At 41.1% G+C, this 22,625-nt stretch overlaps 1 protein-coding gene across 2 annotated transcripts in view; it reads left to right on the top strand.

Moving 5' to 3' along the window:
- The window catches only part of LOC133640929 (glutamate receptor ionotropic, kainate 2-like), a 353,019-nt gene that overhangs the window by 107,401 nt on the left and 222,993 nt on the right, over positions 1 to 22,625 (top strand). Inside the window, exons 2-4 of one of the 2 annotated variants that reach the window (XM_062034646.1) lie at positions 8,101 to 8,268; positions 14,367 to 14,624; positions 20,972 to 21,153. In XM_062034646.1, the coding sequence (XP_061890630.1) occupies positions 8,101 to 8,268; positions 14,367 to 14,624; positions 20,972 to 21,153 (608 nt within the window). Of the gene's footprint in view, positions 1 to 8,100; positions 8,269 to 14,366; positions 14,631 to 20,971; positions 21,154 to 22,625 lie in introns of both variants that reach the window. The other variant, XM_062034644.1, reaches the window with a different exon arrangement.

Here is a 22,625-nt window from a genome sequence, read left to right as displayed (position 1 = left end):
TATATAAAGATTTAATTTTACATTAATAATATATGCACACAATGCAAATATTAAAAAAAAGGTAAGCTTTTAGTTATTTATTTATTTGTATTTATTTTTGTAATTGGTTTTTAATCTTCATTATTTACTTCTCTCTCTCTCTCTCTCTATATATATATATATATATATATATATATATATATATATATATATATATATATATATATATATATATATATATATTATTGTTTTGAATTTTTTTGAATTTTTTTTTTTTTTTATTTTAATTTTAATTGTATTTATTTATTTATTTTTAAATACATTTTGGCCAAAGGGGGTGCATTTCAAATTTTTACACACACTTGTTATTTCATATGTTGACCAGAGGGAGAGCACTTTTTAAACCGACACACAGTCAATTTGAAAAATCCCTCTTTTTTGGGACCACCCTAATTTTGATACATTTCACCACCAGGGGTGCAAATGAGACATCCTCTATTAGATGCAATGGTTTTCCGTATTGGGACCATGATTTATGTCCTAACTTGTTCACCGGGTCCTCATATGGAGGGTACTTTTCCTCGTTGATATATTCGAAAAATCCCTCCTTTTTGGGACCACCCTAATTTTGATAGATTTCACCACCAGGGGTGCAAATGAGATCTCTATTTTTGTTTTTTTGTAATTTGCTTAAGGCCGATGACAAACGAGTCACAGACCACAGGTGGCCCCTGTGTCGCACTTTGGGCAACCCAGCTGTAGAGACTAACTGTTAATGGCCACTATAGTCTTAGTACCGTAGTGTATTTGTTCATCCTATGGTCACATATGGGACGCGAGTTGTCTTACGTCGGCACCGGATGTCATAAAATCAGCTGGTTCACCTGACGGATTTTTTCGGGGATGAGTAGGGAAGTCCTTGTTGTATCATATATTGCTGCCTTTGCACTTGTCAATGTTTACTTATGTATGCATACTAAATCAACAAAAAATCCTGACTTTGGAGCAATGTTCTCGGACTGTAGTATTTGGCTCTCTATTAGATACAATAGTTTTGGCCCTAACTTGTTCACTGGTCATCATATGGAAGATACTTTTCCTTGATGATGTCACACACACACACTCACACACACACACACACACACACCCACACACACACACACACACACACACACACACACACACACACACACACACACACACACACACACACACACACACACACACACACACACACTCTTACATAAAACATTAGGCACCATTGTGCCAGTATCATAAGATTAGACGTACAATCTATTAGATAGCTAAAATGTTAAGATTTAACCAACACAGTTCTATACGTTGACTCTATTAAATTGTCAAAAATGTCAGGAGTTAATCAATAATCAATAATATACCAGTGGGGAGCTTTTTAAACACATCATCACAAAATCTAGTTTCGTTTTGAGCAAGTTTGATAGCCTTGGTGTTTTATTGTTTGTTGATATTGCTATTTTAACTGTACTTTTACATGAAAAATTGTGAAGTGAATTTTATTTATAGAGACTCAAAGCACTTCACAGAGTGAAAGCCATTATCTACATTTAAACCAGTGGGGGTGGCACTCACGGGAGCAAGTGTAAAGCATCTTGCCCAAGGACTCGGATGGTGGAATCTAGAATCGAACCTGGAACCCTCTCGTTGCTGGCAGTGCCACTCTACCAACTGAGCCACTGTTGTTTTCCCTTTAGTCAGGAGATTCATTTGATTTCTGTTGGTAAATCATGGCATCTATTAACATTTTAGCTGCATTTCTCATTAGTTTTAAAACAATTGAGACTACCTTTGGGACTCTCTTTTGTGCCTTTCAAGTTTAAAGTTGTGGGTCTAGGATTATCCCTAGATATTTAAATCCAGTAACCTCTGCATTTCACTATTTCGCAAAGTCATAATGAATGCCCCAGTTACACTTGGTTTTTGAACTGAAAATCACATATAGACAGTGTCATGATTCGTGGTCCGGATCATGTTTTTGTTATGTTCTGTTAGTTTAAGACTCCACTGGTTCCTGTTTTTGTGCACCCTTGTTTGTTTTAGTTACCATGGCGACTTATTAGTTTCACCTGCCTCTGGTGTTCGGGACACGCACCTGCTCTAATCAGGAGACCATTATTTAAGCCTGTCTTTGCCAGTCAGTCGTCCTGGCGTCATTGCTTGTTTCATGCGATGCCATAGTTCATGCTGCTCGTTTTCATGTCCGATTCCAAGTTTATGCTAGTTCGATTCATGCCGTGTCCACGTAAGTGTTAGTTGTTTCATGCCACAGTTTGATACAGTTTCTCTATGTCCATAGTTCTTGCTAAGTGATAGCGTTTATGTTTCCTGCGTTAAGTTTTTATGTTCTTTAGCCTCTCGTGTGAACGGCACACTTTCCTTTTGTTTTGGTTCCTGTCTTTTCTGATGTGTAGGATTAATTGATTATTAAATATGTTCCTACCTTCAAGTCCTGTCCGGAATAGTCTGTTTGCATCCTGGGAGAACAAACCTCGTTATGACAGAAAATTGTTGCAAGTTAAGTATAAGGTGATTATTTTGCAGCCATTGATTTAGATCAGACCTGGGCATTCTGCGGCCCGCGGGCCACATCCGGCCCTTTGTGCGTCCCTGTCCGGCCCGCGTGAGGCCAATTATAAATTACAAAATACATTAAAAAAAAGTATCTATGTCGAGTGTGCAATACTACGGTGCTGCTTTTGTTTTGAAAAGCGTTATTTGTATTACTTCTGTGTGGACGTATGCGCGTGCGTGATTGTGAGTGAATGTGAACAGCTGCAATCACAAATTACAAAATGAAGTTGAAAAAACATCTATGTCGTGCGCGCAATACAACTGTGCTGCTTTTATTTTGAAAAGTGTTATTTATGGCCGTATGTCCGTGTGTAACCCGAGACGCTAAAAAGAGAAAAGTTGATGACGAATGGCGTGTTTTCAACAAGACATGGACTGCCAAGCAACGTTCCCTCTAAGGTGCGCGCCTGCGCAATCGCGCACTGCTCAAGCGTCCTCTGCGCTCAGCAAATATATGCCGCGCACCAAATCAAATCCCATCTGAATTCTAAACAAAATAAACACATTTATTCTGTGTAATTTTGCAATGCAACTTTGAGTGACAGTGACAACAAGCGGCCCGAACGGTGTTCGTCAACACCGTTCAATTATTGTAACGTCTATCGTGATGCTTCGAGGCCAGGAATTATATCGATCACTTTATTGAGCAAAACTGTTTATATTCGGCCATAACCACACCAAAAACATGAGTAAAACACTTCTATCTCGAAAAACTAGTACTTTTCTGCCGTACAAACCAGGCCAAAACCAACTTGTCATCTAGCTGTCACCAACACGCATACCGCTAAACCACTGGTGCGTTTATGGCCACACAAAAAGTTGGACAACTCAAACACCACACAAAGTTACACTATGACTCCTCAGTCATACGTGTGCTTATTTTACTGTCATTTATTATTAATGTTAATTTATTTATATTAATCATAGAATGCTGTTACTAGAGACATTTACAGGAATGCACACTTCATCCTATGCTTACATTTCATTGTGCAACATGAGGATGTTTAAGGGGAACAGCAGTGCCTTTGGTATAAAGTTAAGTTAGGTTAAATGAAAGTATTATTAATATTATTAATTATTATCATTATTATTACTTATCTTACGGTATATATAAAAAATAATATTTAGCAAAATGTAATTGAAATATTGTCGATGTGGCCCTCCAGCAGTGCTCGGGTTGCTCATGCGGCCCCCGGTAAAAATTAATTGCCCACCCCTGATTTAGATCCTCAAGGCATCTTGTTAGGACTTCTGCAGCCTCGCTAGGTGACTTGGCTGGTGTATATGTAATCGCATCATCTGCATAAAGTCGGCTTATGGTTGCTGGGCAACACAAAGGCAAGCCGATTCATAAAAAAGGCTGAATAAAAGTGGACCAAGGATTGACCCTTAATTGGGTTATTACCATTGCATTGTTCCAAAAAAGATGACCCAAACTAGTTAACCACCTGTTTCATGTAGACAGCTTAGGAGAAGGTTGTGGTTAACTGTGTCTATTGCCGTTTTTAAGGTCAAGAAACACAAAACATGCTCCATCAATAGATGGCTTTCAATGAGTTTTCAGTGAAAAATGAAATATTTTTTTATGTGGAGTACTTCAGTCTATAACCAAGAAGTTAGTTGTTTTCAAGATAGCTGCTACCATCTTCTCCAGTACCTTTGATATAACAGGCACAATAGGGCAATCATAAGCAAGGTCATCAGGTCTTCCTACTTTGAATATCGGTGTGATAATGGATTTTTTTCCAAAGGTTGGAGAATTTACTGGCCTGAATAGTTAAATTAATCAAATGGGTCAAAGGTTTTTTTTTAATATGGGACTATATTTTGTTTCAAAGCCAGTATCCAAGTTATGATTGTATTTGGCTCGAGAGTTAGAAACTTTCTTCATAATTTCTGCTAGTTGTGCTTCACTGGCTTTCTTAATAAACACAGGAGCTGAAGATTTTCATACATACTACGTATTTAATTATTTTACTGGCTGTAGAAATGATGAATTACAGTACAGGCCAAAAGTTTGGACACACCTTCTCTAGCCTCTCGTGTGAACGGCACGCTTTCCTTTTGTTTTGGTTCCTGTCTTTTCTGATGTGTAGGATTAATTGATTATTAAATATGTTCCTACCTTCAAGTCCTGTCCGGAATAGTCTGTTTGCATCCTGGGAGAACAAACCTCGTCATGACAGAAAGTTGTTGCAAGTTAAGTGTAAGGTGATTATTTTGCAGCCATTGATTTAGATCCTCAAGGCATCTTGTTAGGACTTCTGCAGCCCGCTAGGTGACTGGGTTACCCACATATGCGGTCCTCTCCAAGGTTTCTCATAGTCATTCACATTGACGTCCCACTGGGGTGAGTTTTCCTTGCCCGTATGTGGGCTCTGTACCGAGGATGTCGTTGTGGCCCTTTGAGACACTTGTGATTTAGGGCTATATAAATAAACATTGATTGATTGATTGATTGATTGATTCAATGCCTGTTCTTTATTTTCATGACTATTTACATTGTAGATTGTCACTGAAGGCATCAAAACTAAGAATGAACACATGTGGAGTTATGTACTTAACAAAGAAAGGTGAAATAACTGAAAACACATTTTATATTCTAGTTTCTTCAAAATGGCCACCCTTTGCTCTGATTACTTCTTTGCACACTCTTGGCATTCTCTCCGTGAGCTTCAAGAGGTCGTCACCTGAAATGGTTTTTACTTCACAGTTGTGCTTAAAGCTCATCGAGAGAATGCCAAGAGTGTGCAATTCAGTGTGTATTTCACCTTTTTTGGTTAAGTACATAACTCCACACGTGTTGATTCATAGTTGTGATGCCTTCAGTGACAAACTACAATGTAAATAGTGATGAAAATACAGAAAATGCATTGAATGAGGAGAAGGGGTGTCTGAACTTTTGGCCTGTACTGTGCATTTCAATGTCATTGTGGCATCATCTGAGATATTCATAATATTTATTTTCAGTTCCTTAGTATTTTTATATTTTTCTGTTCAAACTTGTTGTGGACTGGGCCATATTGTACTGTGCAGCCTGAACATAAACACTTTTTACCATCACTTATCTATCCCTTGTACCCAGTTCTTTTTCAGGTCCCCTCTCTGCCAGTACTGCAGAATAATGTGTGTCACAAAATAAAATAAAACATTTAAAAAATCCAAAGAAAAGGATGAACTTATTTTTTATCTGGATTTCATTCCGATTGTGTCTTTAGAAGGGTTAGGGTTAGGGGTTAGGGTTAGGGTTACACTTCTTCACGAAACCCCCCCCCCAAAAAAAAAACACACAAAAGGGTATTGACACTAAAGGCCTACTGAAATGATTTTTTTTTATTTAAACGGGGATAGCAGATCCATTCTATGTGTCATACTTGATCATTTCGCGATATTGCCATATTTTTGCTGAAAGGATTTAGTATAGAACATCGACGATAAAATTCGCAACTTTTGGTCTCTGATAAAAAAAAGCCTTGCCCGTACCGGAAGTAAAGTGACGACACCGGAGGAAGGGCTGCTCACATTTTCCTATTGTTTACACCAGAAGCGAGAGAGATTCGGACCGAGAAAGCGACGATTACCCCATTAATTTGAGCGAGGATGAAAGATTTGTGGATGAGGAATGTGAAAGTGAAGGACTAGCGTACAGTGCAGAACGTATCTTTTTTCGCTCTGACCGTAACTTAGGTACAAGGGTTCATTGGATTCCACACTCTCTCCTTTTTCTATTGTGGATCACGGATTTGTATTTCAAACCACCTCGGATACTATATCCTTTTGAAAATGAGAGTCGAGAACGCGAAATGGACATTCACAGTGACTTTTATCTCCACGACAATACATCGGTGAAGCACTTTAACTACGGAGCTAACGTGATAGCATCTGGCTTTACTGCCTATAGAAACAAAACAAATAAGTCCCTGACTGGAAGGATAGACGGAAGATCAACAATACTACCAAACTCTGGACATGTAAATACACGGTTAATGCTTTCCAGCTTGGCGAAGCTTAGCAATGGTGTTGCTAACGACGCCATTGAAGCTAACTTAGCTACGGAACCTCGACAGAGCTATGCTAAAAACATTTGCTCTGCACCTACGCCAGCTCTCATCTGCTCATCACGACCCGTGCTCACCTGCGTTCCAGCGATCGACGGTACGACGAAGGACTTCCCCCCATCACCGATGCGGTTGGCGGCCCGGAGACGGAGGAAGTCAAGGTGATGTCGTTCGGCGTCTGCTATCCTCAAACTAGTCCTCCTGGTTGTGTTGCTGTATTCCGCCGCTAATACACCGATCGCACCTACAGCTTTCTTCTTTGCAGTCTCCATTGTTCATTAAACAAATTGCAAAAGATTCACCAACACAGATGTCCAGAATACTGTGGAATTTTGGGATGAAAACAGAGCTTTTTTGTATTGGATTCAATGGGTCCGAATACTTCATCATATCTAGACGTTTTCAACCGGAAGTGTGGCGGGAAATTTAAAATTGCACTTTATGAGTTAACCCGGCCGTATTGGCATGTGTTGCAATGTTAAGATTCCATCATTGATATATAAACTATCAGACAGCGTGGTCGGTAATAGTGGGTTTCAGTAGGCCTTTAAAGCTGTGGCTGAAGGTTTAGGGTTTATTTTTGAACAATAACTAAGACATACATCTTAAACCTGACTTCACCTCCCCCCCAAAAAAAATCTCAAACAAAAGTACAACATGGTACGGTACAAAACAATGAGAACACAACCATCTACCTGTCATGATCCGTGGTACGGATCATGTTTTTGTTATGTTCCGTTAGTTTTGGACTCCTTTAGCTCCTGTTTGTGCACTCCCGGGTTTATTTTGGTCACCATGGGGATTGATTGGGTTCACCCGCCTCTGGTTAGTGGTCCCACGCTCAGCTGTTGTCAACCACTAATCAGAGAGATTTTTATTCACCTTGCTCAGTCTGGCTTCCTTGTTTGCGAATGCAACAGTTACGTTGGGTATTCCTTGTTTCCTGTGCTAAGTTTTGGTTATTTAGCTTCTCGTGTGAACGGCACACTTTCCTTTTGCTTGTTTCCTGTTTTTGGTTTAAGCTATGATTTATGAGAAATAAATCATCTCCTACCTCACGCTGTCGTCCGGAGTTGTCCGTTCTGCATTCCTGGGAGAACGACCCCGCTTCAAGATGCGACCCGCACATGACACTACCCAGATGATCAGCTTATAGAGAAAATCACATTTAAAAAAATGCAAGGTCAGAAGCAGTAATCAATGGTTATGATCAAGACAACACTCAATGTAAATCAAACATGGAAAGAAACCATTAACATGTTCATGCATGCATCACATCTCACACGATACCATCAAATTACATTGTAATCTGTGGTTCTATGTATCTTATGACATTTTGTTACCATCAAACCAAAACTAATTCTCTAGATTTGAATGCAACTTGACCAGTTTTATACTGAACTTGATTTCAAAGGTGACAAATATACATTATCAATATTGTCTTTCTTACCTGCAGGGGGAATATTCGAATCCATCGAGAGTGGCCCCTCGGGAGCGGAGGAACTAGCCTTTAAATTTGCCTTGAACACAATCAACAGGAACCGCACCTTGCTCCCCAACACCACGCTGACCTATGACATCCAGAGAATAAACATCTTTGACAGCTTTGAAGCTTCCAGGAAAGGTGAGCCACAAAAGCCTTTATGATTCATACTGTACACCAGGCCCGGGCAATTATTATTTTTTAATCGGGGGGGTCAAATTTTGAGAAAAAAATGTGTCTGGGGGCTGGTATATCTATCTATATATCTATATATATATATATATATATATATATATATATATATATATATATATATATATATATATATATATATATATATATATATATATATATATATATATATAATATATATATATATATATATATATTAGGGTTGTACGGTATACCGGTATTAGTATAGTACCGCGATACTAATGAATCATGTTCGGTACTATACTATGTAAAGTATCCAAACAACAGAAGAATAAGTGATTATTACATGTTAACAAAAGTGCAGATAGAACATGTTAAGAGAGAAAGTAAGCATATATTAACAGTAAATGAACAAGTAGATTAATAATTCATTTTCTACCACTTGTCCTTAATAATTTTGACAAAATAATAGAATGATAAATGACACAATATGTTACTGCATATGTCAGCAGCTAAATTAGGAGCCTTTGTTTGTTGCTTACTTACTAATAAAAGACAAGTTGTCTTGTATGTTCACTATTTAATTTTTATTTAAGGACAAACTTGCAATAAGAAACATATGTTTAATGTACCATAAGATTTTTTGTTAAAATAAAGCCAATAATGCCATTTTTTGTGGTCCCCTTTATTGAGAAAAGTACCGAAAAGTATCGAAATAATTTTGGTACCGGTACCAAAATATTGGTATCGTGACAACACTAATATATATATATATATATATATATATATATATATATATATATATATATATATATATATATATATATATATATATATATATATATATAAGCTGTGAAAATCTGCTGTACAGTATGTGTGCTTGGGTCCTATTTTTAGGAACACTAATACAAAACCTCACAATAATGTCTGATTGAATGCTAAAAACTAGAGATGTCCGATAATATCCGATAAATGCTTTAAAATGTAATATCGGAAATTATCGGTATCAGTTTTTTTATTAACGGTATCTTTTTATTTTATTTTTATTTTTTTATTTTTTAAAATTTATTAAATCAACATAAAAAACACAAGATACACTTACAATTAGTGCACTAACCCAAAAAACCTCCCTCCCCCATTTACACTCATTCACACAAAAGGGTTGTTTCTTTCTGTTATTAATATTCTGGTTCCTACATTATATATCAATATATATCAATACAGTCTGCAAGGGATACAGTCCGTAAGCACACATGATTGTGCGTGCTGCTGGTCCACTAATAGTACTAACCTTTAACAGTTAATTTTACTTATTTTCATTAATTACTAGTTTCTATGTAACTGTTTTTATATTGTTTTACTTTCTTTTTTATTCAAGAAAATGTTTTTAATTTATTTATCTTATTTTATTTTATCAATTTTTTAAAAAAGGACCTCATCTTCACCATACCTGGTTGTCCAAATTAGGCATAATAATGTGTTAATTCCACGACTGTATATATCGGTATCGGTTGATATCGGTATCGGTAATTAAGAGTTGGACAATATCGGAATATCGGATATCGGCAAAAAGCCATTATCGGACATCCCTACTAAAAACATTATAACAGACCGCCTTAAAAAACGGAGTGGAATTTATTTATTTTTTTACTGAATGAGACACCCAGAATGTACATGAAAATAAAGAATGTGGGATTTACAATATTAACTATGAACGATAAAACACTGAATATTGACAACATATGAACGTCGCCCCCCGCCTTCTTGATCGACATATTTTACAATCAACAAAAATGCAACAAACAGCAAAATATGAACGCGAAGGGTACAAAATAAACCCACCTAGGATCTGATATATCACTAAGCTTTAGAACTTTGTTGTAAAAATCTCCTTCTACGTCTGTCCCTGACACCCGCATTTCAGGCTCTGGAAACACTGTGGAAACGCTCCCCACCCACACTGCTTGGTGCCTCGTCTGAGCTGCTGTGACTTAGATGATCATAATAACTAATTATATTACCATAGTAACTAATTATATTACCATAGTAACTAATTAGATAGATAGATAGATAGATAGATAGATAGATAGATAGATAGATAGATAGATAGATAGATAGATAGATAGATAGATAGATAGATAGATAGATAGATAGATAGATAGATAGATAGATAGATAGATAGATAGATAGTACTTTATTTATTCCTTCAGATTACCATAGTAACTAGTATATCATGCAAAAGCGCAGATTCCAACCATTGAAATACTTTGTATAGTTCAAGACTTACGGTCATTTGAAAACATCAATGCACATTAAGGGTGTAACGGTACGTGTATTTCTATTGAACCGTTTCGGTACGGGGGATTTGGTTCGGTTCGGAGGTGTACCGAACGAGTTTCCACACGGACATATTAAGTAGCGTACCGCACGTTGTGTAAACAATGCACACTGAGGCACAACACACGGCATGCTAGCAACGACCGAGCTACTACAACATGTAAAAGCCAAAGCTGGAAGACCCTAATGCCTCGTTAAGATCTCCCGTTTGGGAACATTTCGGTTTCGCGGTGCGATACAACAATGGATAACATCGCTTCAACGAAGAGAAAGACGAGCAAACACAGCTCCCACCGCATTTAAGCAGCCTCTCCTCGGCGAGTCAGGCAGGGCTAAAGCAATAACAAATGCCGTTGGTGTTTTTATAGCAGCAGATTTAAGACCATATTGCATTAAAAACTAGATTTAGACCCACTTCTATGGTGGAAGAACAATGAGCCCATATATCCTCTCACCGCCAAATTAGCCAGGCACTACCTTGCCATACCTGCTAGCTCCGTGCCCAGCCAAAGGGTATTTTCCACAGCTGGAGACTTTTTAACTGCAAGCAGGTCTGCTCTTTCTGCAGACAATGTGGATAAACTGATTTTTCTGGCAAAAAACATGACAATTGATTGAAAGTCACCAGGATTAAAGGCTGGGGGGGAAAAGAAAGTTAATCTGAGGCTGAGTTGACTTGAAACTGTTTAATGTTGCTCTTTTTGTATGTAGAAGAATCATTTTGTCATTTTATTTAATCTGAGCAACAACTTGAAGCAGTTTAAAGGCCTACTGAAAGCCACTACTACCGACCACGCAGTCTGATAGTTTATATATCAATGATGAAATCTTAACATTGCAACACATGCCAATACGGCCGGGTTAACTTATAAAGTGACATTTTAAAATTCCCGGGAAATATCCGGCTGAAACATCGCGGTATGTTGATGTATGCGCGTGACGAAGTCCGAGTAACGGAAGTTATGGTACCCCGTAGAATCCTATACAAAAAGCTCTGTTTTCATTTCATAATTCCACAGTATTCTGGACATCTTTTGCAATTTTTTTAATGAACAATGAAGGCTGCAAAGAAGACAGTTGTAGGTGGGATCAGTGTATTAGCAGCGGACTACAGCAACACAACCAGGAGGACTTTGTTGGAGCGCTAGCCGCGCTAGCCGCCGACTTCACCTTGACTTCCTACGTCTCCTGGCCGCCAAACGCATCGGGTGAAGTCCTTCGTCCTTCTGCCGATCGCTGGAACGCAGGTGAGCACGGGTGTTGATGAGCAAATGAGGGCTGGCTGGCGTAGGTGGAGAGCTAATGTTTTTAGCATAGCTCTGTGCAGTCTGGTTGCTAAGTTAGCTTCAATGGCGTCGTTAGCACAGCATTGTTAACCTTCGCCAGCCTGCAAAGCATTAACCGTGTATTTACATGTCCACGGTTTAATAGTATTGTTGATTTTCTATCTATACTTCCCGTCAGGGGTTTATTTCTTTTGTTTCTATATGCAGTTAAAGCAAGATGCTATCACGTTAGCTCGTAGCTAAAGCATTTCGCCGATGTATTGTCGTGGAGATAAAAGGCACTGAATGTCCATTTCGCGTTCTCGACTCTCATTTTCAAGAGGATATAGTATCCGAGGTGGTTTAAAATACAAATCTGTGATCCACAATAAAAAAAGGAGAGTGTGGAATCCAATGAGCCAGCTTGTACCTAAGTTACGGTCAGAGCGAAAAAAGATACGTCCATCGCTGCCTCTCAAGTCATTCACTGTAACGTTCCTCATCTACGAATCTTTCATCCTCGCTCAAATTAATGGGGTAATCATCACTTTTTCTGTCCGAATCTCTCTCGCTCCATTGTAAACAATGGGGAATTGTGAGGAATACTAGCTCCTGTGACGTCACGCTACTTCCGCTACAGGCAAGGCTTTTTTTTATCAGCGAGCAAAAGTTGCGAACTTTATCGTCGATGTTCTCTACTAAATCCTTTCAGCAAAAATATGGCAATATCGCGAAATGATCAAGTATGACACATAGAATGGATCTGCTATTCCCGTTTAAATTTAAAAAAATCATTTCAGTAGGCCTTTAATGTTGCACTTTATATGTGGAAATGTTGCACCTTATATGTGGAAATGTTGCACTTTATATGTAGAAAGGTTTTGTTAAAGGCCTACTGAAATGACATTTTTTGATTACCCCATTAATTTGAGCGAGGATGAAAGATTTGTGGATGAGGTACGTGAGAGTGAAGGACTAGAGTGCAGTGCAGGACGTATCTTTTTTCGCTCTGACCGTAACTTAGGTACAAGCTGGCTCATTGGATTCCACACACTCTCCTTTTTATATTGTGGATCACGGATTTGTATTTTAAACCACCTCGGATACTATATCCTCTTGAAAATGAGAGTCGAGAACGCGAAATGGAACATTCACAGTGACTTTTATCTCCACGACAATACATCGGCGAAGTTCTTTAGCTACGGAGCTAACGTGATAGCATCGGGCTTAACTGCAGATAGAAACAAAAGAAATAAACCCCTGACTGGAAGGATAGACAGAAAATCAACAATACTATTAAACCATGGACCTGTAACTACACGGTTAATGCTTTCCAGGCTGGCGAAGCTTAACAATGCTGTTGCTAACGACGCCATTGAAGCTAACTTAGCAACGGGACCTCACAGAGCTATGCTAAAAACATTAGCTATCCACCTACGCCAGCCAGCCCTCATCTGCTCATCAACACCCGTGCTCACCTGCGTTCCAGCGATCGACGGCGCGACGAAGGACTTCAGCCGATCATAGATGCGGTCGGCGGCCCGGAGACGGAAGTCAAGGTGAGGTCGCCGGCTAGCGCGTCTGCTATCCATCTCAAAGTCCTCCTGGTTGTGTTGCTGTACTCCGCCGCTAATACACCGATCACACCTACAACTTTCTTCTTTGCAGTCTTCATTGTTCATTAAACAAATTGCAAAAGTTTCACCAACACAGATGTCCAGAATACTGTGGAATTTTGAGATGAAAACAGAGCTTTTTGTATTGGATTCAATGGGGTCCGAATATTTCCGTTTCAACGATTGACGTCACGCGCATACGTCATCATACATAGACGTTTTCAACCGGAAGTTTCGCAGGAAATTTAAAATTGCACTTTATAAGTTAACCCGGCCGTATTGGCATGTGTTGCAATGTTAAGATTTCATCATTGATATATAAACTATCAGACTGCGTGGTCGGTAGTAGTGGCTTTCAGTAGGCCTTTAAGAAACCAATTCTGAGCCTTATCTTATTTAGTTTTTATTTGATATATGTTGACTGCATTAACCCTGGCAATGGACCCTGTGTGCATATGTATGTTATTGTTATGTTTAAAGGATAATGCCGTTGTTTACAAATTTTGGTAAATAAATAACCAGAAAATGTATATTTTGTTGTTTTCTTCCTGTACCGAAAATGAACCGAACAGTGACCTCTAAACCGAGGTACGTACCGAACCGAAATTTTTGTGTACCGTTACACCCTTACTGCACATCATAATGGCAGCTACAGTTTCCATCTTAAAGGTCTAAACAAATATTTGGGAATGTCCGGCGGGCCAGATTGAAAACGGGCCGTTAGCCTTAATTTGCCCAAATCTGCTGTATACTGTACATATACGGAGGGGTCCAAAATGTGGCTTGGGGGCTTTCTGCGGCCCACAATAAGTAACATTACAACAAGAAAATTCATAGATTTCCATTCTTCTTTCAATCCTCCCACCAGCATGCGACCAGCTGTCCCTGGGAGTGGCGGCCATCTTCGGGCCGTCCCACAGCTCGTCGGCCAACGCCGTCCAGTCCATTTGCAACGCTCTGGGGGTGCCCCACGTCCAGACCAAGTGGAAACACCAAGTGTCGGACAACAGGGACTCGTACTACGTCAGCCTGTACCCGGACTTTTCCTCCCTCAGCCGAGCCATCCTGGACCTGGTGCACTTCTTCAAGTGGCGGACCGTCACTGTGGTGTATGACGACAGCACAGGTACAGGTAACTGCTCATCTCCTTTTTTTATGTCAGGGGGTCCGTGTTATCCATTGATGCTTGGAAGCGCTAACAAGAGGCAAAAAGAGCAACGTGGACGCTCAGAGTTCTTTGCGAGCTGTCAGGGTAATTCAAAAATCAATAGCTTACTCTTCCGCCTCGGTCCTGCAGGTGCAGCACGTGTCAGTCTTCCTGGAAAGAAGGCGGCGGCGGCGGGCATAACCCAAAAAGCAGAAAGAGAGAGAAACACATTACGCACAATGAGCCAGTGTCTCTTCAGATTAATGCAACGCGGCGTTGCTCTGTGTGCGCCGTGACAGCCGCCATTAATAACGCGCAGACACTTGATCTCCGAGGGGGGGCGGCGAGCTACGAGCCATTTTGTCTCCCCGTACGCTTTATGAAGGCCCTCATAATGTGCGTTTTAAGAGCCCAGTTGTATTTTAGCCGCGTGATATTTTTACGAGCGCAAAGGTAATTGCTCCGGCGAAGGTAACGGCGTTCAAATAGTACACAATTTACGAGCTTTTCGGCGGGGTGGCAGCTTAATGCAAGGGAAATAGACTAAGTTGACGAGTGACACTATGAATTTATTCAATGTTTTCTGCTCAAAATGCATCAATCCAATGGGATAAGGTACATTAGATAAATGGGTTATACTTATATAGCGCTTTTCTACCTTCAAGGTAAGGTTAAAGTAGCAATGATTGCCACACACACACTAGGTGTGGTGAAATTATCCTCTGCATTTGACCCATCCCCATGTTCACCCCCTGGGAGGTGAGGGGAGCAGTGAGTAGCAGCGGTGGCAGCGCTCGGGAATTGATTTAACCCCTAATTCCAACCCTTGATGCTGAATGCCAAGCAGGGAGGTAATGGCTCCCATTTGTATAGTCTTTGGTATGACTCAGCCGGGGTTTGAACTCACGACCTTCCAGTCTCAGGGCGGACACTCTAACCACAAGGCTACCGAGCAGGGTTTTTTGTTTTTTTTCGGGTCATAGGGCGCACCGAATTAAAAGGCGCACTGCCGATATCCATTATCGACCGTTTCTCCCTCTCTGCGTCGCGGGGGTGCTGGAGCCTATCCCAGCTGCATTCAGGCGGAAGGCGGGGTACACCCTGGACAAGTCGCCACCTCATCACAGGGCCAACACAGATAGACAGACAACATTCACACTCACATTCACACACTAAGGCCAATTTAGTGTTGCCAATCAACCTATCCCAGGTGCATGTCTTTGGAGGTGGGAGGAAGCCGGATTACCCGGGAGGGAAACCACACAGTCACGGGGAGAACATACAAACTCCACACGGAAAGTGTGTGTATATATGTGTACATATATATGTATGTATGTACACCACCGTTCAAAAGTTTGGGGTCACCCAAACAATTTTGTGGAATAGCCTTCATTTCTAAGAACAAGAATAGACTGTCGAGTTTCAGATGAAAGTTCTCCTTTTCTGGCCATTTTGAGGGGTTTAATTGACCCCACAAATGTGATGCTCCAGAAACTCAATCTGCTCAAAGGAAGGTCAGTTTTGTAGCTTCTGTAACGAGCTAAACTGTTTTCAGATGTGTGAACATGATTGCACAAGGGTTTTCTAATCATCAATTAGCCTTCTGAGCCAATGAGCAAACACATTGTACCATTAGAACACTGGAGTGATAGTTGCTGGAAATGGGCCTCTATACACCTATGTAGATATTGCACCAAAAACCGGACATTTGCAGCTAGAATAGTCATTTACCACATTAGCAATGTATAGAGTGTATTTCTTTAAAGTTACGACTAGTTTAAAGTTATCTTCATTGAAAAGTACAGTGCTTTTCCTTAAAAAATAAGGACATTTCAACTTTTGAACGGTAGTGTATATATGTGTATATATTTATATATATATATATGTGTGTGTGGTGTGTGTGTATATATATATATATATATATATATATATATATATTTTTTTTTTAATATTGTGTTTAAAAAGTATTGTATTAGTATGTCTTCTCAATATAAAAAATTATATCGTAAGTATTGTACATCTGGAATAAAGGTCATGTGATTTTTGTGAATAATATGTATATATATATATGTATATATATATATATATATATATATATATATATATATATTTAGATATACGTTTTTTAGGCCAAAAGAGGTGGTATATCAGCAGCCAAGAAGAGTTGCTGTTACTTGTAACCTGTTTTGAAAATGTTTTAATATACTTTCTATACTGAATAATATGTTATGAGAGTTGTATTGAATCGAGTATCGATTCTGAATCGAAACTCGTGTGCCTTAAAAAATTGGAATCGAATTTAATTTAGATTCGCACTTCAGTTAGCATCCAGGAAGATGCCCCTCTCAGCTCTATTCCACCTATCTTTGCAAAGGCTGAATATATGTCGCAGCTTTTCTCTTGAGGTGTCGCCAGCTGTGCAGGTGAAGCTAACGCTGAGTGCCAGCGTCCCAGCATGCTGGCCCCTTGCATGTTAACCTCGGATGATATATCCCATCCCAATGGCCACATTTATCTGGAGTGTCTCCTTGACCTCCCGTCACTTCCTGCCTGGGTCGCTCGCCGTGTTCTCCAGCCAACAACCACAGTGGTGACCTCTCACCGCTACAGTCCCTCCCCCAAAGGGAGACTTGCTGAGGGGTAGGGCGTCCCTGCATATGCATTGGACACACCTGACGCCCTGAAAAGCGTGACAAGCTGTGCAGCCTCCCTGCCATGCTGCTGCCGCCTCCACCTGGCCCCTGGCTGGCAAATCACGCTGCTTCATGCTCCAGGGCCCTTAGCTACTGATTTGGAGCCTATCTGACGGCTGGCGGGGAAGACTATCGGAGGGGATAAAATATTCACACACAGCCGTTAGAAGATCCAGGGGGAACGTCTGAAGGCATTAGCTAGAACCCACAAATATCTGCACTGACAGTGTTTCGCAAACGTTCAGCTCCCTTGACAGACAACCCCCCCCCCCATACCCACCCATTTTAAACTAAACCCTCCCAGAGTGGCAGTATCAGGATAGGTGTGTGAAGGTTCTCAGTCATTCAAGTCCAATCCTAAAAAATGGAATTGAACGCAGCTGGACTATGTCTTGAAGACATTTCACTTTTAAATGCCTTTATATAGCCCTAAATCACAAGTGTCTCAAAGGGCTGCACAAGCCACAACGACATCCGCGGTACAGAGCCCACATAAGGGCAAGGAAAAACTCACAACCCGAATGGGACGTCGATGTGAATGACTATGAGAAACCTTGGAGAGGACCGCATATGTGGGTGAGCCCCCCCACCCCTCTAGGGGAGACCGGATGCAATGGATGTCGAGTTGGTCTGACATAATATTGTGAAAGTCCAGTCCATAGTGGATCCAACATAATAGTGAGAGTCCAGTCCATAGTGGGGCCAGCAGGAGACCATCTCGAGCGGAGACGGGTCAGCAGCGCAGAGATGTCCCCAACCGATGCACAGGCGAGCGGTCCACCCCGGGTCCCGACTCTGGACAGCCAGCACTTCATCCATGGCCACCGGACCTGTCCCCCCCCACCTCCACAAGGGAGAGGGGGGCAGAGGAGAAAAGGTCAAAAGTTCACATACACTTGTAAAGAACATAATGTCATGGCTGTCTTGAGTTTGCAATAATTTCTACAACTCTTATTTTTTTGTGATAGAGTGATTGGAGAACAAACTGTCAGGCTTGTCCCTGACAGTTTGGTTATGTTTTAGTTTTTCCTCTGTGTTTGTCTTTGTTTCCTGTCAGCGCTCTTATTTTGGTTGTTTCCTGCACCAATCCTGCCTTCTCTGCATCTTGGGGTTCATCACCAACACCCTGTGACAGAATACTGCAGCCTAACACGAACCCCGCGGAGATTTCTATGGCAGAGAGGCTTAACAATGCTTTAACATTGATGGCCGAATCGAGGAAATGCTTTGCCTCTTTTTGTAATTCCTCCCACCCATCCCTGTCCTGTGTTGGCTTCTCGGGGGCCGTCTGGGATCCATCCCTTGGGGGGGTGGGGGTGGGGTGGGGGGGGGGGGCGCTATGAGTAGCTGTGCAGCTGGGGAGGCACAGCTACTTCTGGGTAGAGAAGTAGCTGTGCAACAGACGCCACCATCTTCTCCGGTGGGCCAGCAGAGGGCGCCACCATCCTCTCCGGTGGGCCAGCAGAGGGCGCCACCATCGTCTCCGGTGGGTCCTCCCACGCCGGCGGACGAGCCGCCTCGCCAATTGCGGCGCCGTTCAACTCGCCGTCGCCACCTGACTCTTCCAGCGGGGACACTTGGCCTGGTGTTCCACCGCCTTGTCCTCCCTCCACCTGCCTGTGACTTTGGACTGTTTTTTTGGGGGAGGGGGCGGGGGTGTTCTAGAACGTCTGGTATCCGTTATGGGAAGGGGGGCTACTGTCAGGCTTTTCCCTGTCAGTTTGGTTATGTTTTAGTTTTTCCTCTGTTTGTCTTTATTTCCTGTCAGCGCTTTTATTTTGGTTGTTTCCTGCTTGTCTCCCTGAGCGCTGTGTTCCCTCAGCTGCGGCTGATTGGCACCTGGCCACACCTGGTGTCATCAGCCAGATGCTATTTAAACTTGCCTTGCCAGCCAGTCTGAGCTGGAGTATTGTCATTGTAATACATAATTGCCAACCTTGAGACCTCCGGGGCGTGGTTGGGGGCGTGGTTAAGAGGGGAGGAGTATATTTACAGTTAGAATTCACCAACTCGAGTATTTCACATATATTTCCTATATATATATATATATATATGTATGTATGAAATACTTGACTTTTACTGAATTTTTAGATATATATATATATATATATATATATATATATATATATATATATATATATATATATATATATATATATATATATATATATATATATATATATATACATATATATATATATTTATTTTATTATACATATAAATAAAATAAATACTTGAATTTCAGTGTTCCGGAGGCTATCCAGTAGATGGCAGTATTGTCCTGTTTAAGAGTGTCACAACATTGCTGTTTACGGCAAACGAACTGCTTTACGGTAGACAAAAACGTGACTGCTGTTGTTGTGTGTTGTTACTGCGCTGGGAGGACGTTAATGAAACTGCCTAACAATAAACCCACATAAGAAACCAAGAACTCGCCCTCGATCATTCTACAGTTATAACGTGATTGGGCAGGCACGCTGTTTATATCGCGGGAAAGCGGACTTGAAAACAGACTGTCGCCACTGTCCCCACTCAGGTCCGCATGGCTGAATTCCGGGAGATTTTCGGGAGAAAATTTCTCCCGGGAGGTTTTCGGGAGAGGCGCTGAATTCCGGGAATCTCCCGGAAAATCTCCCAAAAAGGGTTGGCAAGTATGTTGTAATACTTGTTGCTGTCGATGATTGTCGATGTCATTGTCATCACTACCTGTGTCGCTGATACTGATAGCTGTTTCCAGTTTTTCTATTTGCTGGTTCCTGTTTTCAGTTTGGCTATTCCTAGTTCCTGGTTTGTGTTTTACATTTATTTTGAACATTAAATGATGTTTTCCTGCACCAATCCTGCCTTCTCTGCATCTCGGGGTCCGTCACCAACACCTTGTGACACTTTGCGGATATTCAGTGTCCTTCCTTAAAATTGGTTCACAACAAGACCTCCGTGTTCCTATTTCACACTTCACATGGAGACCTCGCCCCACCCCCATTAATGGGCTCACACAGCAGTTCAATTCAACTTAAGAAATCGGGCTCAGCTATGTTGAAGTGGTTCCATAAAGAAAGAAAACCTTATCTCGCTCCAGTTCTCCAACTACCCCCTCACTCCCCTAGTCCATTTTTATAGCCATGACAAGTAATCATCTCTCCCATCAATCCTTCTGCTTTCATCACTAGACTCTGAAGTTCCTCTCACCGGGGGGAGACTCATTGTGATCTCATCACAGGGTAGCTTTCGACCTGAGCATGTGGTCCGGCCTACAAAAGATGTGATGTGGAAAGGAAAAACAGAACCTGGCTAATCAAAGCGTGTTTGGATAGACCACCAGGAGTCAATTCCACGTGCTCCGAAACCAAAAGCAAAATCACTATTTATGAGGCTTGAAACTTTCTCGGTACTATTTTCTATTTTCGGAATAAAGGAGAGCAACATGCTGCCTTGGTGTGGAATTATTTTGATAGGTTTGCAATGGTATGAAGAGGATCAATACAGTGAGAATCGGCGGACGCATACATATGAGCCCCGGCGAACCGCTTGTTTTGTTGCGACCGCTTCCAAGTGGCGCCCGATCAAACACCCGTGCACGCCGACCCCCGTCTTTTAAACATTTGCGCTCTGTTGCGTCTCCTTTGTCTGCAGGACTCATCCGACTGCAGGAGCTGATCAAGGCGCCGTCGCGATACAACATTCGTTTGAAGATCCGGCAGCTGCCCACCGAGACCAAGGACGCCAAGCCACTGCTGAAGGAGATGAAGAAAGCGAAAGAGTTCCACGTCATCTTCGATTGCGGACACGAGATGGCTGCCTGGATACTAAAACAGGTATGAGGGCTTTTTAACATTCACCCGTCATTCAGGGTAAAAAAAGAGACCTTTCATCCTTCTGCTTTCTTAATACCGTATTTTTCCGGACTATAAGGCGCACTTAAAATCCTTTCATTTTCTCAAAAATCAACCCGGTCCTCCTAATGTACGGAATAATTCTGGTTGTGCTTACCTACCTCGAAGCAATTTTATGTGGTACATGGGGAAATGATAAGTGTGACCAGTAGATGGCAGTCCCACATAATATATAAGTGTAGACTGCAAGATGATGGCAGTAAACAACACCCACATTTTATATGTTCTATTGAAAATATAGCACATTACACACGGCGCTCAAAAATATATCAAAATGTTTTAGTAGGACTTTGGTAAGCTATGAAGCCGCACCGCACTGTGCTTCAACATAAGAGTATTATTATGGTGTGTGTATAAGGTAAGACATATTATCTGACGTTTTGTTTCGCAATATTATGCAAAAGCAACTTTTTTACCCTCTGGTACCTGCTGATCTGTATTTGGGATCTGCATAAGTCTTGAAAATTTTCGTGCATCCGCCTTTGTAGTCGGTGCCGACGTTGTAGTCGATAAGCTTCTTCTTTTCCTCTAATCTTCTTGTTATGGGACGTTCATCCTCCGCTGTTGCCATTTCTAATATAAAGTAGTGTAAAGTAAAGTAGTCACACATAAGAGATACGTGGGGACTGCAATATGACGCCAGTAAACAAACACCAAAACTTGAAATGTCCCATTGGAAATCAAGAACATTACGCCATCACGTGTTATGTAGACCACAAGGAAGTGTTTTAAATTCAGAAAAAAATCATAATATCACTTCTTTAATGCGCCCTATAATCCAGTGCGCCTTTTGTATGAAAATAGACCTGAAGAGACCCGCTCATCGGCAGTGCGCCTTATAACCCGGTGCGCCTAATGTACGGCATCATTCTGGTTGTGCTTACCGACCTCGAAGCAATTTTATTTGGTACATGGCGAAATGATAAGTGTGACCAGTAGATGGCAGTCACACATAAGAGATACGTGTAGACTGCAATATGGTGGCAGTCACACATAAGAGATACGTGTAGACTGCAATATGACTCAAGTAAACGACACCAAAATTGTATATGTTCCATTGAAAATATAGAACATTACACACGGCGCTCAAAAATCTATCAAAATGTTTTAGTACGACTTTGGTAAGCTATGAAGCCGCACCGCTTGATGGATTGCACTGTGCTTCAACATACGAGTATTATTATGGTGTGTGTATAAGGTAAGACATACAGGTATTATCTGGCGTTTTGTTTCGCAATATTATGCAAAAGCAACTTTTCTTACCCACAGGCACCTGCTGATCTGTATTTTGGGATCTGCATAAGTCCTGAACATTTGCGCGAGTCCGCCTTTGTAGTCCGTTCCGACGCCAAAGTCGTTAAGCATCTTCTTTTTCTCTTATCTTCTTGTTATGG

The sequence above is a fragment of the Entelurus aequoreus genome, linkage group LG23, assembly GCF_033978785.1.
Source record: "Entelurus aequoreus isolate RoL-2023_Sb linkage group LG23, RoL_Eaeq_v1.1, whole genome shotgun sequence".
Taxonomy (NCBI): Eukaryota; Metazoa; Chordata; class Actinopteri; order Syngnathiformes; family Syngnathidae; genus Entelurus; species Entelurus aequoreus.
This window is presented reverse-complemented; position numbering and strand designations above follow the sequence as displayed.